Source organism: Rhinatrema bivittatum, chromosome 1 (assembly GCF_901001135.1).
Source record: "Rhinatrema bivittatum chromosome 1, aRhiBiv1.1, whole genome shotgun sequence".
Classification (NCBI taxonomy): Eukaryota; Metazoa; Chordata; class Amphibia; order Gymnophiona; family Rhinatrematidae; genus Rhinatrema; species Rhinatrema bivittatum.
This window is the reverse complement of record NC_042615.1, coordinates 766,299,969-766,314,857: the sequence shown is the minus strand read 5'-3', so window position 1 is coordinate 766,314,857 and position 14,889 is coordinate 766,299,969. Positions and strand designations below refer to the sequence as shown.

Sequence of the window (14,889 nt, the reverse complement as noted above, 5' to 3'; positions counted from 1 at the left end):
GACCTTAAATGTGTATATGTATGGATGAGAATGGGAGCTTGAATATGTGTGGGTGAGACTGGGAGCATGGGTTTGTGGGTGAGAATGGGAGTCTGGGTTTATGTGTGTGGGTGAGAATGGGTGCCTGGATGTGCGTCTGTGTGTGCATAAGAATATAAGCCTGGGGAGGGGTGAGAAAGTGAGAACTTGTATGTGTGTCTGCAGAGAATGTGAGCTTGTGGGGGGGGGGGAGAGCATATGAGAGTGAGAGCTTGAGTGTGTGAGAGGGAGTCTGTGAGAGAAAGCGTGTATGTATGTGTGTGTGTGTGTGTGTGTGTGTGTGTGTGGAAGGGAAGAAGACAGTAATAGAAGAAAGACACTGAAAAGGAATTAGGAAATGAGCTATAAGGGAAAAAGAGACCAGGACCAACTGATTAGAAAAATACAAAGATCAGACAACAAAGGTAAAAATATATATCTATATTTTGAGATGTTAGCAATCTACCTTATAAATGGCCTGTGACCGACGGCCCGCAAATGCGCAGTAGAGACCAGCTCTACCGCGCATGTGCGGGTGAGCACGTCGCTCTGAGGCAGCTTCAGAAAGAAAAAAAAATGGCGGCGTCCAGTGGCAGCAGCGGCGGCGACGGCGGTGGCGACGGCGGTAGCGGGCGGCGACGGCGGTAGCGGGCGGTAGCGAGGGAGGGAGAAGAGAGAGAGAGGGAGGGACGGACTGAGTGGGAGGGAGGGACGGAGAGAGAGAGTGGGAGGGAGTGACTGAGTGAGAGGGAGGGATTGAGTGAGGGGGAGGGATTGAGTGAGGGGGAGGGACTGAGTGAGAGGGAGGGAGTGGGACTGAGTGAGAGGGAGAGGGGGGACTGAGGGAGGGAGTGGGACTGGGAGAGAGAGGGAGGGAGTGGGACTGAGGGAGAGTGAGAGGGACTGAGTGAGTGAGAGGGAGGGGGGAGGGAGTGACTGAGTGGGAGGGAGGGAGTGGGACTGAGGGAGAGGACGGAGGGAGTGGGGACTGAGTGAGAGTGAGTGGGACTGAGTGAGTGAGAGGGAGGGAGAGAGGGGGGAGGGAGTGAGTGAGACTGAGTGGGAGGGAGGGACTGAGTGATAGGAGAGGGAGGGTGGGGAGGAGTGGGTGAGGGAGGGGGTGGTGAAGAGTGAGGGGAGAGAGAAAGAGGGGGAGGTGAGAGACAGAGGGATGTAGCCCGTTTTAACGGGCTTAACGGCTTGTTTAAATATAAGCAACACAACCGCTCTCTCAAAATTTATGGACAGGTAGGAGCCGTGTATAAAATCGTAATAATAAGAAGGCTAAAGTACCACAAATCACCGTGAATTATGTTTGTATCATTAAGTAAACCTCATACTTAGGCATAGATGTGAATGCTATGCTGCATAATTTGGCATTATTTATCAGTAAAAAAACAACTAGTAGACCTGCATGCCTACAGCCCACCCATGTTAACCTTGTGCCCACCCAAAAAATCAATTCTGGCTACGCCACTGCTCCGAGGCCGCTCCGAAATCGGAGCGGCCTCGGAGGGAACTTTCTTTCGCCCTCCCCTCACCTTCCCCTCCCTTCCCCTACCTAACCCCCCCCCCCCCCCCCCGGCCCTATCTAAACCCCCCCTACCTTTCTCCATGGATTTACGCCTACCGGAGGCAGACGTAAATCCGCGCGCGCCAAGACCCGACCCAGGGGCTGTTCCGGAGGGCGCGGCCACGCCCCCGGGCCGGCGCCACGCCCCCCAAACGCCCCCCAAATGCCACGCCATGCCCCCGAAACGCCGCATCATTTAGCGACGCCCCCGACACGCCCCTTTTTAAAAGCCCCGGGACTTACGCGCATCCCGGGGCTCTGCGCGCGAGGACCCTGCTCGCGTAAATTCAGCCGGATTTACGTGGGCAGGGTATTTAAAATCCGCCCGTCAATGCAAAAGCCAGGGAGGCACCCCCCCCCCTTGCTACTGGACTGCTGCCTTCATCTTAAATTTGTTCAGTTCCTAGTTAAACTTTAGGTTGCTATGGGAGTAGGAATGTGTACAATTAGGGTCCTTTAAATGTATTAATGTATTCACTATGGGGTAGATTTTCCACTTGTGCACACTGGGGCGGATTTTCAGAGCCCTGCGCGCCGGTGAGCCTATTTTACATAGGCTCACCGGCGCGCGCAGAACCCCGGGACTCGCGTAAGTCCCGGGGTTTTCGGAGTGGGCGTGTCGGGAGGCGTGTCGGGGGCGGGGCCGGAGCGTGCGGCGTTGCGGGGGCGTGACGGCAGCGTTTTGGGGGCGGGTACGGGGGCGTGGCTACGGCCCGGGGGCGTGGCCGCGCCCTCCGTACCCGCCCCCAGGTCGCGGCCCGGCGCGCAGGAGGCCCGCTGGCGCGCGGGGATTTACGCCTCCCTCCGGGAGGCGTAAATCCCCCGACAAAGGTAGGATGGGGGTTTAGACAGGGCCGGGCGGGTGGGTTAGGTAGGGGAAGGGAGGGGAAGGTGAGGGGAGGGCAAAGGAAAGTTCCCTTCTAGGCCGCTCCGATTTCGGAGCGGCCTAGGAGGGAACGGGGGTAGGCTGCGCGGCTCGGCGCGCGCAGGCTATACGAAATCGATAGCCTTGCGCGCGCCGATCCAGGATTTTAGCCGATACGCGCGACTACGCGCGTATCTACTAAAATCCAGCGTACTTTTGTTTGCGCCTGGAGCGCAAACAAAAGTAGGCTGTTCGCGCTCGTCTGAAAATCTACCCCACTGTGTCTATGTTCGCACACATGGATGCGCCAATTTTCTAGCATTCATGCGCTGGCGTGCACATGGTGGTACAGCCGTGGGCCGCGCGCATATGTGCAGGCAGCGCACGCAAAGGGGGGAGACTTACGCAATTTCCGCAAGGCGACTTATTCTGGCCTTCCCCAGTTCCCTCCCTGTCCAATTAAGGAGCGGACTGGGAGGGAACTTCGCTACCCTCCTACCTAAATTCCTCCCCTCTTACCCTCTCCTCCCCACCCCCTAAACCTACCTTTTTTCTTTTTTTCCTTTGTTCGACAACTTACTTCAGCTCCCAAGCTGAGTCTTCAGGACAGCCATCAATAGCTTTGTCCTGGCCCATGCCCTACCCCGCCTCTCCCTGCCCAGAACACGCCCCCCCTGGCCCACCCCTTTCAGGAAGCCCAGCACTTGTGCGCTTACCAGCAAAACTTTAACATATCTCATAAAGCTGCGGCTTTCAGACCTTCAGCGAGTGTTATAGCAGGGAGTCAAAACCGCTATGACACCCGCTGAAGGTCAGCTAATTAAACGAACAAGTTTACTGAGTTTTCCTCTAAGCAACTACCTTTTTTTTTTTTTTTAAATATTTCTTTATTGGTGTTTTTCATAGTAATATCCATAAACTGTCCACATGACACATGGCTGAGAACTACCTTTTTAATAATCTGAAGCAGGTTTCCACTTTTACAGGATTTTCAAAAGGACTTTGAATTACTGACAACTTCTAACATAGATACTTTGGCATTTCTTGCTTTTGATTACACGGCACTAGTTAGCTTTTCTCATATTGTGATATCCCATATAATTAAAATATTGAATAATTTTGTAAAAAAAATCAATAAATATATTTCCATTTTCTTATTTTGTATAGCATTCCCGTTTTCTGGGCCCATAGTATGTATAATGTGTGTGCAGATAGTGCCAGTGTGCCTACAAATAAGAATATTCCAGTGACTTACTGTATATTTCGATTTTCTGTTGGGAAATCATTGAATATATAGTGACATGCTGCTAGCATTGTAGTCAGGGTCTCTGCAGTGGTTCTCTGATTTGTTGTCTCCATGTATGCAGGTTATACAGAAACCCCACTCTCTGCCGCACACAGCAATCTAACTCCGTTCTTTACCAAGAAAGACAAGGTAAACTCTCTGTTTATTAACAAGAGGTTGTAGGGTTCATTTATTATTATGAGTATTTACAGCACTAACCAGCAGGCCTGCAAGCCAAAAAGGTATGTAGGCATCTGTGTGTATGACTGAGAGATTTTTTTTTTTTTATTGTTTTTCAATAGCCACATTCTTTGCCATTATTGGTACAATGAGTCATATTTTCATTGGTTCTTTGTTTGCATTGCTAAAATTTAGGGCAAACTGCTGCAACATGGGGGATTTGAATTTCCTGTCCATTGGGGCCAGTTGAGCCTGGGCACATCATGGAGTTGGTATCTTCAGAGAAGGTTAGGGATGGAGGATGCCTTCCACTGTAGTGGTGGCCCCTGCTGGCCAATGAGGAGGTATCCCTGCAGCCCTTAGGTTGAGAAGGATCTGACAGACACCTGGATATACCATCTGAGGTAGGGGGGTGCAAAGATGGAGGCCTTAAAAGGAAAAATGAGCAAAAGTATATTCAGTACTAAACAGAAAACATGTATGCTTAGTACTTCATACACACTTGAATCAACTTTACAAAGAATTCCTTCAACACATCAAATTCAAATCATAACAAAAATGACAATATTTCTTTGATCAAAATATTAAAGTAAATAACATAAAATTCCAACTCTCCAGGGCTAGCTGTATACAAAGCCTTGTAAGAAGGGAAAAAGAATAATCGAAGTCACAAGAAGAAATGGCATAGATAAGAGCTATACAAATGGGTGCTGCTGAGGCCCACGCCAGTGAAGGAAGCAAAAGAGAAAAGCACGTCAATCATTCCAAAATAAAGATGTAAATTTTAATTATATGCACAGTCCATCCAGTATCCAAGGACCTTCGTTTTCAGTTTTATTTTACTTCTACTGGGAATTTATCATTGTTTATTACAATAAAAACAGGAGAAATAAGTGGAAAAAAAGACTCATTTTCATATCATTTATTTCAATATCATTTTGGCTCTTGTTGTAATAAACACCATTAAATTCCCAGGGGGAAAAAGCATAAAAAGTGAAAGTGAATGTCCCTATCCACATTTAAGTCCATAAATGAGATAATAGCAATCAGAAGAATACATGTGTATTTATACACCAACGTGTTGTTTGCTTTCAGTCTGCCTAGTGCCTACCAAAGAAGTAACACATTGAGATTACCACAGTGCAATCCAAATGCTCCAAAACCCAAAGTTACAACAAAAGAAAGGTTACAGCTTAACACACAAATAATAGCTATACATACTGAAATCATAACATAGTTTACAGAATACCTACTCTGCCTCAAACACCTGATGGAGAATGTTGAAGGAGGGCAGAGCTAACTGAATACTGCCAGATGCAGCTGAAGCAAGAAAGAGCAAAGTAATAGGAATGTGATCTGAGAAGAAGCAGACAGGGTCATTCGAAATGGCCGAAATGCAATTTGCGATAAATTTTGCAAATTCTGTTGTGGGCATTTTGGGGCTGTCTCTCTCTCAGCACTTCATGAGTAGCAAAGTACAAGCATCACAGGGTGAAAAAACCTTAATGTACCCTGCGATAAACTACCTATACATAACACGCGGTGCGGTAATTCTAAAAGTATCATAGCCACGCCCCTTTTTCTTAGCACAGGCATTCTCCATGCGAAAATTATAACATTTTGATGAATCTAGGAGAGAAATAGCTAAGGTGCAGATTGAAACAGTCCTAGTATGGAAGTGGTTGATAAGCATTACCGTTTGCCTAGATTCCAGTTAGTCTATGTCCCACAAGAGCTTCAAATATTGTCAAAAAATGAATGACAAAACTTGGGAAACCAGCATTACTCACAATAGTATTACTAATTTTCTGGCAATTGGTAAAATAGCAATAATAGCCAAAATAGAAAAAGAAAACATTTATGGGAAAGATTCAAAGGATGAAAAAAAATGAATAAAACTGAATGCAGAGAATCCATTGTTCCTTCCACTAACAGTAATATCATGACAGCAGATAATGTCCCACCAAATGTCCTATTGCCAAATAAAATAATCATTGCTGTCACAAGAACAACAATCTCAATGCGGCACAAGTAGAAACTGTGACTTCCTTGCATAGAAAAAACACTGAACAGCACCAGAAAGGGTGATTTGTATTGATTCTACAATGAATGCCCTTAATAAAGAAAGCAAGGATTTACAATCCTACCACATAGTTAGTGGGAGAGTGTCTTCACCTTTCTTATCAAGCTATTACTTGCTTCAAGAAATGAATTTTCTTTTTCATCAAGTCATTTTGTTGAAAAATCAGTAGCAACAATCAGAAATTGTAGAGCACAGATTTTTAGTCGTTGATAAAGACTGCTGTGTGTCCCCAGCAGTAAGATCTGCTGTCTCTTCAGAGACAATACTGAGCAGTGCTACTGACCAATGCTATGGTTAAGGGTCATTAGAGGCACCACTTCCATAAAATATAAAAATCTCGAGTAGTTTGTATTTATCCAAATGATTCCGAAAGCTAACTCATGTTCTGTAGTGATAGGTTTCCAGTTGTTAGTGATGTCAGTGAGGATAGATTGTAAGTGATTTGGATGATGGCAATATTAGTAGTGACTCCTCTACTGATGTTGCTTATGTCATAATATTTTAGCTGATAGGAAAATGTCATGATCCTGATTCCCAGTCTATTCCTCATATTATATGACTTGCTTGCCAAGTGTTCTTCTTAAGAGATTTCCGCTCTACTCTTGGGTCTGATATGCTTTACTTGATGCAGTCTGTGATAAAATCTGGGTAAGTCCAGGCTATTGTGGAGAGAAAGTAATAGGTGAATTTTAAAAGCCTGGTGTGCACCAAAACTGGGAGATACACGCACAAGTTTTGCCGGCACGCGCCAAGTGGATTTTAAAAGGCACCCTGAGTACACGCGAATCTCCCGCAACACACACCCAATTTTTTTTTTTTTTTAAAGGGGGCAGGATATGGGCATTGCCTGAGCGGGGCATGAGGGTTCCTGGATTTTTCAATGAAACCAGCTTTTAAATACTTGCGCACACAAGCGAGCGCCGGGGTCCCCCTGCCACGTAACTTTACTTCTAGGCATGTCAGCAGGGTTTTAAGGGTCAGGGCTAACAGGAGGGAAGAGAGGCTATTAAACCTCGGGTGGGTTTGGAAGTCCTATCTAGTGCCTGGGCAAACTGGGAATGAACTGGGAACACTGGCAATTGCATCGGTGCGCGCATGACTACTAAAGCCCACCCACTTACGTGTGGAAGTGGCATTTGCCTGCACATGCGTGCACCCACTTAAAATTGTGTGCACACGTGCATGCCTTCAGCCTGTTTTCGATGTTATAAAATGGGCACGTCTCTAGACACGAGCCGGCAAACGCGCGCACATGTGCACCCGCATGGCTGTTTTCAAAGTTACCGTCCCTATGAGGGGGATTCCAGCTTATTCTGGCAGAAAGGAAGCCAGTCATTTGCCTTTTTGTTCCAATTTGGCATGGCTCCATTTTATGCATGTGGAAGGTGTAAAAGACAAATCTATTTTGTTAAGTCCAAAATTCTCGATTTAGTTGTTTTTCCAAAAAAAAAAAAAAGGGCTTAACTCTAAAAATGTGGCAAACAAAATTATTCAATATTAATCTTTGAACCCTGATTTAAATTGTGATCATAGAACTGAATTTAAGTATAAAGCGAAATTACAATTCCTTAAGCTTAGAATTTGTGGATCAGTCTAACTTTAATACATATATATATATATGGTACATAATTTGCAGTTAAAGTGAAGAATTTGGATAAAGTGGCTACTGTCAACTAGATTTTTCAGTTACAATTCATAGTATATTCAAAGCCTTGCTTTAGCTGTAACAAGTATATGAGTGTATATAATATAAATAATAAACAGTGCGCTAGCATTTCTAACCTCACCATTCCGAATCGAGGAAAGAGGTAGAACTGCTAATCTTTTTCTGCTGGATTTTCCTCCAGTCTGTTCAGTGTCTTTATTTCCAACAGCTAGAGCTGGCAATGTGGCTTATTTGCTAGCCCTTTAAGTCGCAATTCTAAGGATAAGTTGACAGCAAAGGAAAAAGATTAAACATCTAAAGAGCCGGTGTCATTTTCTTACAAAAGACACGACACTACATATTAACTTGCAGAGCTGGTAAATAAGGGTTGGAATAGTTCTGTTTACAAGAATAGAATTGCTGGCACAATGAAGTTTATATCACTGTATAGCTTCTGCAGGGGCTGTGGGGGTGGGTAAAACTTTCTATCACTCTTTTGAAACTTATACCTACTTTTTCTTTTCTTTTCTTTTTCTCTCTTAAGCTTGCAAACGCAAAGAACAAGAACCGAACAAAGAAAGGAACAATTCCCAAAAGAAATCCCGCCTGGTTTTCACCGATCTCCAACGTCGAACACTTTTTGCCATCTTTAAAGAGAACAAGCGTCCGTCCAAAGAGATGCAGATCACCATCTCCCAGCAGCTGGGCCTGGAACTCACCACTGTCAGTAACTTCTTCATGAACGCCCGGAGGCGCAGCCTGGAGAAATGGCAGGACGATCTGAGTTCAGGAGGAAGCTCCTCAACCTCCAGCACTTGTACCAAAGCATAATGGAAGAAAGGCATCTGAACTGGGCACAATTTCACTGTAACCAAAAACTAACACTCAAATGAAAACAAACAAAAAAAAAAAAAAGAAAAAAAAGGATATTCCACAGGGGCCCTTCACTGGTGATTCGAACGCTTAGTTTCCTAGGAAAGAATGCAATTTTAAGTGTAAACACAGGACACTTTCATGGTCATTTAATCTACATTAGAAAGCTTGCATTACAAAATTTAAAAAAAATCTACTTTTTTCCTACAAAATGCAACCCACAGGTAGGCTATGCACGTCAGAAATTAAAGGTCTGAAGGGCCTTTATCCACGCCTCAAAACAAGAAAAATACTAAAGGTTTCTGATGTGATCCAGTAAATATGGTTGGTATCCAAAAAGGACAAAAAGGAAAAGGTTTTTTTGACCTGACCTGTTTTATTTCCAAATGCTTAGAGTTTTCGTAGCACAAGAAGTCAAAACTCGAAGCCACTGTGCAGAAACATGAAAAATGTTAACCACTGAGCACAAATTTTAATTATACAAATTAGGGACCTGAGAACCTGGCTTTTGGTAGCCAGGCTTCATTTTGCTAATGTTTTATGCAGGTGTTCAAAGCCTAAACTTATCCCATTTGTGACCTTTTTTTATTCACAAGGTTTAAGATCAGCCAGATCCAATACACTGAAGCTCAAAATATCAAGCACAAATATGATAGACAGAAGCAAAGGCAAAGCAATGAATTAGCCACACGTCTACGTTCAAGAGATTCACAAGAGTAGGAGGCTGTTAGTGGGAAGCGAGTAGCTACAAAATTCAAGCACATTTTATAGTCTGGAACGCAGGTACCCACTCAGGAGGTTCACTTAACTGCTACCTGGAGCAAATGCAAAGTTTCAATATATTTAGGGATTTCATAGCCCATTAAAAAGTAAATGCTTTTGGTTCTCAAGTATCTCCATTTTTATATAGAAACATAGAAATGACGGCAGAAGAAGACCAAATGGTCCATCCAGTCTGCCCAGCAAGTTTCGCACTTTTTTTATCTGGGTATTATTACAGTTTTCATTAGTTAAAGACTGATTGGAATCTCATCTTATTTATTTACAGAATTCCCCTGTGGGATGCTTTTAGGCAGAGAAAGAATTTCAGAACATCTTGGGCCATTTTAAATTCACTTATATATAAAATATATAACTTCATATTCCCTTAGTTTAATTCTCCATACTAGGGTTACCAGTTGACGCCATATTTTCAGCACAGGCTGATTCAGTTGTGGTTTTACACCAAGGCATGCATGGACTTCTGATCATGCTTTTCTTAGGGAAATCAGAACTCAAAAGTCTCTATACGCAGTGGGGTCAACACACACACACACACCCCCGCGGACACAGAGTTCTGCATTAGCCTGTCCTAAAAATATGGAGCCAGCTGATGAACCGCATTCCATACACTAGATGTCCTTTTTTTTACCAGCTATGGGCAACACATCACATCAAAGAAGCAGAATACTGCTAACCAAAGAAATCCAAATTTTTCAGGGGTTTTTATGCTCTACTACTATTTTGATTCTTTTAGGAATTGGAAAGCGTTGTAGTCTCAAGTGAGAGACAACTTTCACATCGGGCTGGTTTGGTTGTGCTGCTAGAAGGGAAGTGAACCGTAAAGAAATGAGCAGCCAAAAAGTGGTGAATGGACCGGCACAACCAATACTCAGCCTCGATGCCTCACGGCACCAAATTTTAGCAAACCGACGTTGCTTATTTCCGAAGTGAAAAGCAACGTCTTGCACGCATTTTGTGTGCATATTTACCAGTGAACGGCCCCTGTCTGAACACAAGCCCTGTGTTCCAAAGCAAAGCCAAAGGCTGTCTTGATTCTCTAAAGACACTTGAGACTTTTTATGTACTACTTGAAACCAAAGAAACTTTTTCTGCACCTACTTCTTCTGCAACAAACTGTTCCACAGGAAAAAAAACAAAAAAACAAAAAAGAATAAAAACAAGGAAGCCTGTCAGGAAACAACGAACACACTGTGTTTGGACAGACATCTTGGCCATCTTAGGAAGCAGATTTCAAAGAAAGGGTTGAGAAAATTGAAAACAAAGTCTACAGTATGTGGTTGCTGCTTCATTTGACAACTTAAGTTCTCTTAAAGTTGAAGATTGTCTTTAATTTGTGCCTATGCAGTTTTTTCAAAAACAAGGAACAGAGCAACCTAAACCTCAACAGCTACAATACCAAAGATAAGGATTTCTTACCATATTTGTTTCAGTTCATTAGCTTTGCTCGCATGATTAAGAATGCTTTTAGCATCGTTGATCTGTGTAAACGGTAATCAGTCCAGTTTCTTTGAGCAAGGAAAGAAAAGGGTCATTTTTATTTTGTACAGTTTCTGCTCCCATGTGGAATCATCCACTGGATTCCACAGATTCCAAATGTAGTGCAAGATGTTGGGATACTACATCTGTTAATCTCCACGTTTCATGACAAAGGTGTATTGGCTGATGTTAGCAAAGACATATTCATTGGACTATGTCTCTTGTGCATATAACTAAAAAAAAAAAAAAAAAGTCTAGGCTTGCAAAAAGAAAGCTTCCTATTTTCTGTGCCCACTAACTTTGCTTCCATTCCTTTCATTTTGCCCACTGTCATTTCACTCAAACACTTAAAACTTCTTTGGAGTTTATCAGTAAATGAAATGTAGTTTGGGGTTTTTTTCATCTGAAAAGGATAATTATTTGTGCACAAACTGCACTCTTCTGCCACCAATGTAATCAGTATTATTATTACACTTAAAGCCAGATTTTAAAACCCTGGCGCACGTAAATCCCGGGGTTTACGCTCATTGCCGGGCCTTACGCACGCCGGGCCGATTTTCAAACTGGCCTGGCCACGCGTGTAAACCCTGGGACGCGTGTAAGTGCCAGGGCCTCAAAAGGGGGCGGTCCAGGAGGCGGAGCAGGGCAGCCCCAGAGCCTTGCGTGTCGGCCAGCTGCCGGCGCGGGCAAGTTACTTCAGGTCAGGCCCTGATGTAACTTGCAAAACAAAAGGTAACAAAAATTTAAAAAGGGTTTTAGAGGGTGGGGAGGAGAGGGGGAAGGGGAAAGGAGGTTAGGGTAGGGGATAGGAAAGTTCCCTCCCAGTCCGCTTCTTAATTGTAGAGGACTGGGAGGCAACTGGGGAAGGCCCCAATCTCGTCGCCGCACAATTTTGCGATATTCTTCCTGCCACCCGGGATTATATAACATGCACGCACCAGCGCACGTATGTTATAAAATCGCATGTTCATGTGTGCGCACCAGGTAGCGCGTGCACATGGATGCAAGCAAGTATTTTTTTAAAACTTACCCCTTAGTTTTCCAGCTTAGGCCTAGAGAATTAACGTAAGCCTCTGACTCCAAACCAAAAATTCTGCCACTAGGCTATCAGGTCCAGGTCTAGAGACACCAAGACAGCTGGACTTGACAGCCTAGTGGCAGAATTTTTGGTTTGGATTCAGGCCTAAGCTGGAAAACTAAGTGTAATAATAATACTGATTACATTGGTGGCAGAAGAGTGCAGTTTGTGCACAAATAATTATCCTTTTCAGATGAAAAAAAACCCAAACTACATTTCATTTATTGAGAATCTCCAAAGACGTCTTCAGTGTATGAGTGAAATTAATGTTTGTATGTGTATATATCTCTGAGTATGATGGATATATATGAAAGAGAGTATTTCTTATTCTGATTATTTTTATAGCTATGGATTCACTTAACCTCAATTTGTATTGTTTCTCACGTCCAGAAATATTTCAGCAGCTCCAAAAAGACCTCTGTAAAATTAATAACCTCCTAAAAATCTGCTGTATTTTTTCAGCAAAGATTTTGAGAGAAGCCCTTAAATGAACTGCCTTGAAGAATAAGTTCTGCGGGTTAATAAGGCATTGTGTATGGTTTTGACAATGCTTGTTTTTACTATTCCTAGCAACATGACTTCCAAAAACATGGGATACTTTCATGCTGATTTATAGCACAGTAATACAAAAAAAAAGTAGTATCCCAACATCTTCTGAGTAGATATTTGGAGTTATTATCATGGGCACATCCAAGATGAATTCAACTTTCAAGAAACCTTGGATATTGTTTAATCAGCCATGGAGGAACAAAGAGTATGCTTGATTACTTCGGTTGAATAGCTTTATTCTGGATCTCTCTTAACTAAAGCTACATCCAAAGACCTGAGAAGGACAAAACCAGCAAAGCTCAAGCCTATTCAAGGTACTAGGAACCTCCTTTTATAAAGGGAGGGATATACTTAAGACATAGTTTTGGAAAGTTGTGCTAGCTATGGAAAACAAAGGTTTTTCTTACTTGTCACAATAACTAAGTATTTTTAAGAACATGGAAAAACTTTATGGGTTACATTTACCTACTCTATATTTATTAATGGGATCTAAAGATGATTTGTTTTTATTATTTTAATTGTATAAGATGATTTTTTTGTCTCCTTTGTTGCCAATTTATAATTATTGATAATGTGACTAATTTATTTTAATCAGTTTTGGCAATATGAATTATATTCTTTTTGTAATTATTTAATTTAATTTTAATTAGTTTGCAATTTTTATCCTTATTTATCAGAGATAGAGTTCTAGAGCATCTGAGATGCAGTATTTTTGTTGATTTTTACACTTTAAAGTTTGTTTTATAAAGCAGCCAAATTCTGTTACACACAGGGAAAAAATACAGGTTACGCTAAACCTTTATAGTTGTCTTTTTAAATTTGTTTTCAATTTATTTTTAATAATCAGTAACTTAAATTATTTAAGTTATCCCCTCTACCTTCATGCGAAAAAGTGGGCTATACCTTTAATTGTTATGGCACATGCCGCCTTCATAATGTAACTTATTTATTTAATTTATTCAGCATCTACCACAGGTGCACTTGTATAGTTTATATTTTCTATTTAAAACAACGTAAGCACTACATTATTTTGCCGTTTTTAGAACAAGAGAGCATATTTTGTGGACAAGCAATGAATTTCACCCTGAAACTGTGCATTCAGAAATAACAGTAAGACTCTGATGTATTTGTTCACCAAAGATTTGCCTGAACTATGTGGCTTCTACTGCATAAGCTGGGACAACACTTAATACATAAAAATGGCAAACCGAAAAAAAAACCAAAAACAAACAAAACCCAAAAAGAGAGAAACCCTTAACTGCTTCCAAGAATGAACTGTGTGTGTAAAGAAAATAAACCAAAAACAAAACAAAAAAAAAAACTTTCTATTTCTAGTGAGAACCAAAGAGGCTACCTCACTGACTTTTTTTCCATTTGTAATTTTAATCGTGTTAATAATACCAAAGATACCAAAGATTTCTTTCTCTGTGCGGTCTGCATTTTGCTTGTGCTCCTTTTATGGTTTTGAAGTTTTCTTTCTGACAAATATACAGCTGCAGCTCAGATACCCCAAAGAAATATCTGCATAGGGTTTGCTAATTTTGAGGATGTTTTCTCTGTGTGACTTCATCTATTCCAACCAAATATGGGAAGGTCATAGGCAAGGTCCAATACTGACACACTAATTACCTGTTTTATCTAAACACCAATTTTTCAACATGATTTCCTTAACTTTAGCAAGAAAGAGAAATTGTGTTGAAGGACAGTGGCTAGAAATGTTATTTTCTTCCTACCTATCTTTGTTATTTCCATTAGGGAGGAATAGTGATTTGGTGATTAGAGAGTTGGGCTATGATTCAGGAGAACTTATGAGTCTTGACTTCAAGATTCCCCATTGATAACAACCATTGATAATATGTGTGTGTGTAGGTTAAAGTGCTTACTGGATCCAGTTGAAACCAAGGCATCTTCTTGATCAATAAATTTAAAAATGACTTCTTTAGTAAAGATATACTCATATTTTCTGTCTGGAGAAGATTCCTAGGACCTAATCCAAGTAGAATCCTAGGGCCATTCAAGGTGTTTTAAAGATGTACATATCCTGTACCATTTAATTAAACTACCAGATTCATACTTTTCATATATGTGAAATGCACTGTGTGGTCAGAAATTTGCTTCTAAACTGGCCACTAAGGATCCAATTCAGCAATAGGAACCCAAGAGGCTGATATTCATCACCATTTGTCTAGATAAGTTTGAACTTAATAGGACAAATGGTGGAATTTGGAAATCCTGCTGTGCTGGCCAGTCCTGAGATAGCTGGATAAGGCGTTATCCACTAGCTAGCTCGGGGGCAGGGCTGGGGTATTCCAGGGCAGAGCCAGTTATCTGGTTAAGAGAGCTGAAGTTCAGCATTATCTGATTAATATAGCTAGATAACTTTAGAGCTGCTGAACAGCAGTCCTTAAGTTAGCCAGATACATTTATCCAGCTTACTTTAAGAGACCCGGGTATATTCGGCAGCGCACCCCAACAAATAAG

General features: G+C 42.1%; 1 protein-coding gene across 1 annotated transcript in view; it reads left to right on the top strand.

Moving 5' to 3' along the window:
- ONECUT2 (one cut homeobox 2) overlaps positions 1–8,565 on the top strand; it is a 165,454-nt gene extending 156,889 nt beyond the window's left edge. Inside the window, exon 2 of the mRNA XM_029579671.1 lies at positions 8,194–8,565. Coding sequence (XP_029435531.1) covers positions 8,194–8,480 — 287 coding nt within the window. The 3' untranslated portion in view covers positions 8,481–8,565. The remainder of the gene's footprint in view (positions 1–8,193) is intronic.
- The last annotated feature ends 6,324 nt before the right edge of the window (positions 8,566–14,889 follow it).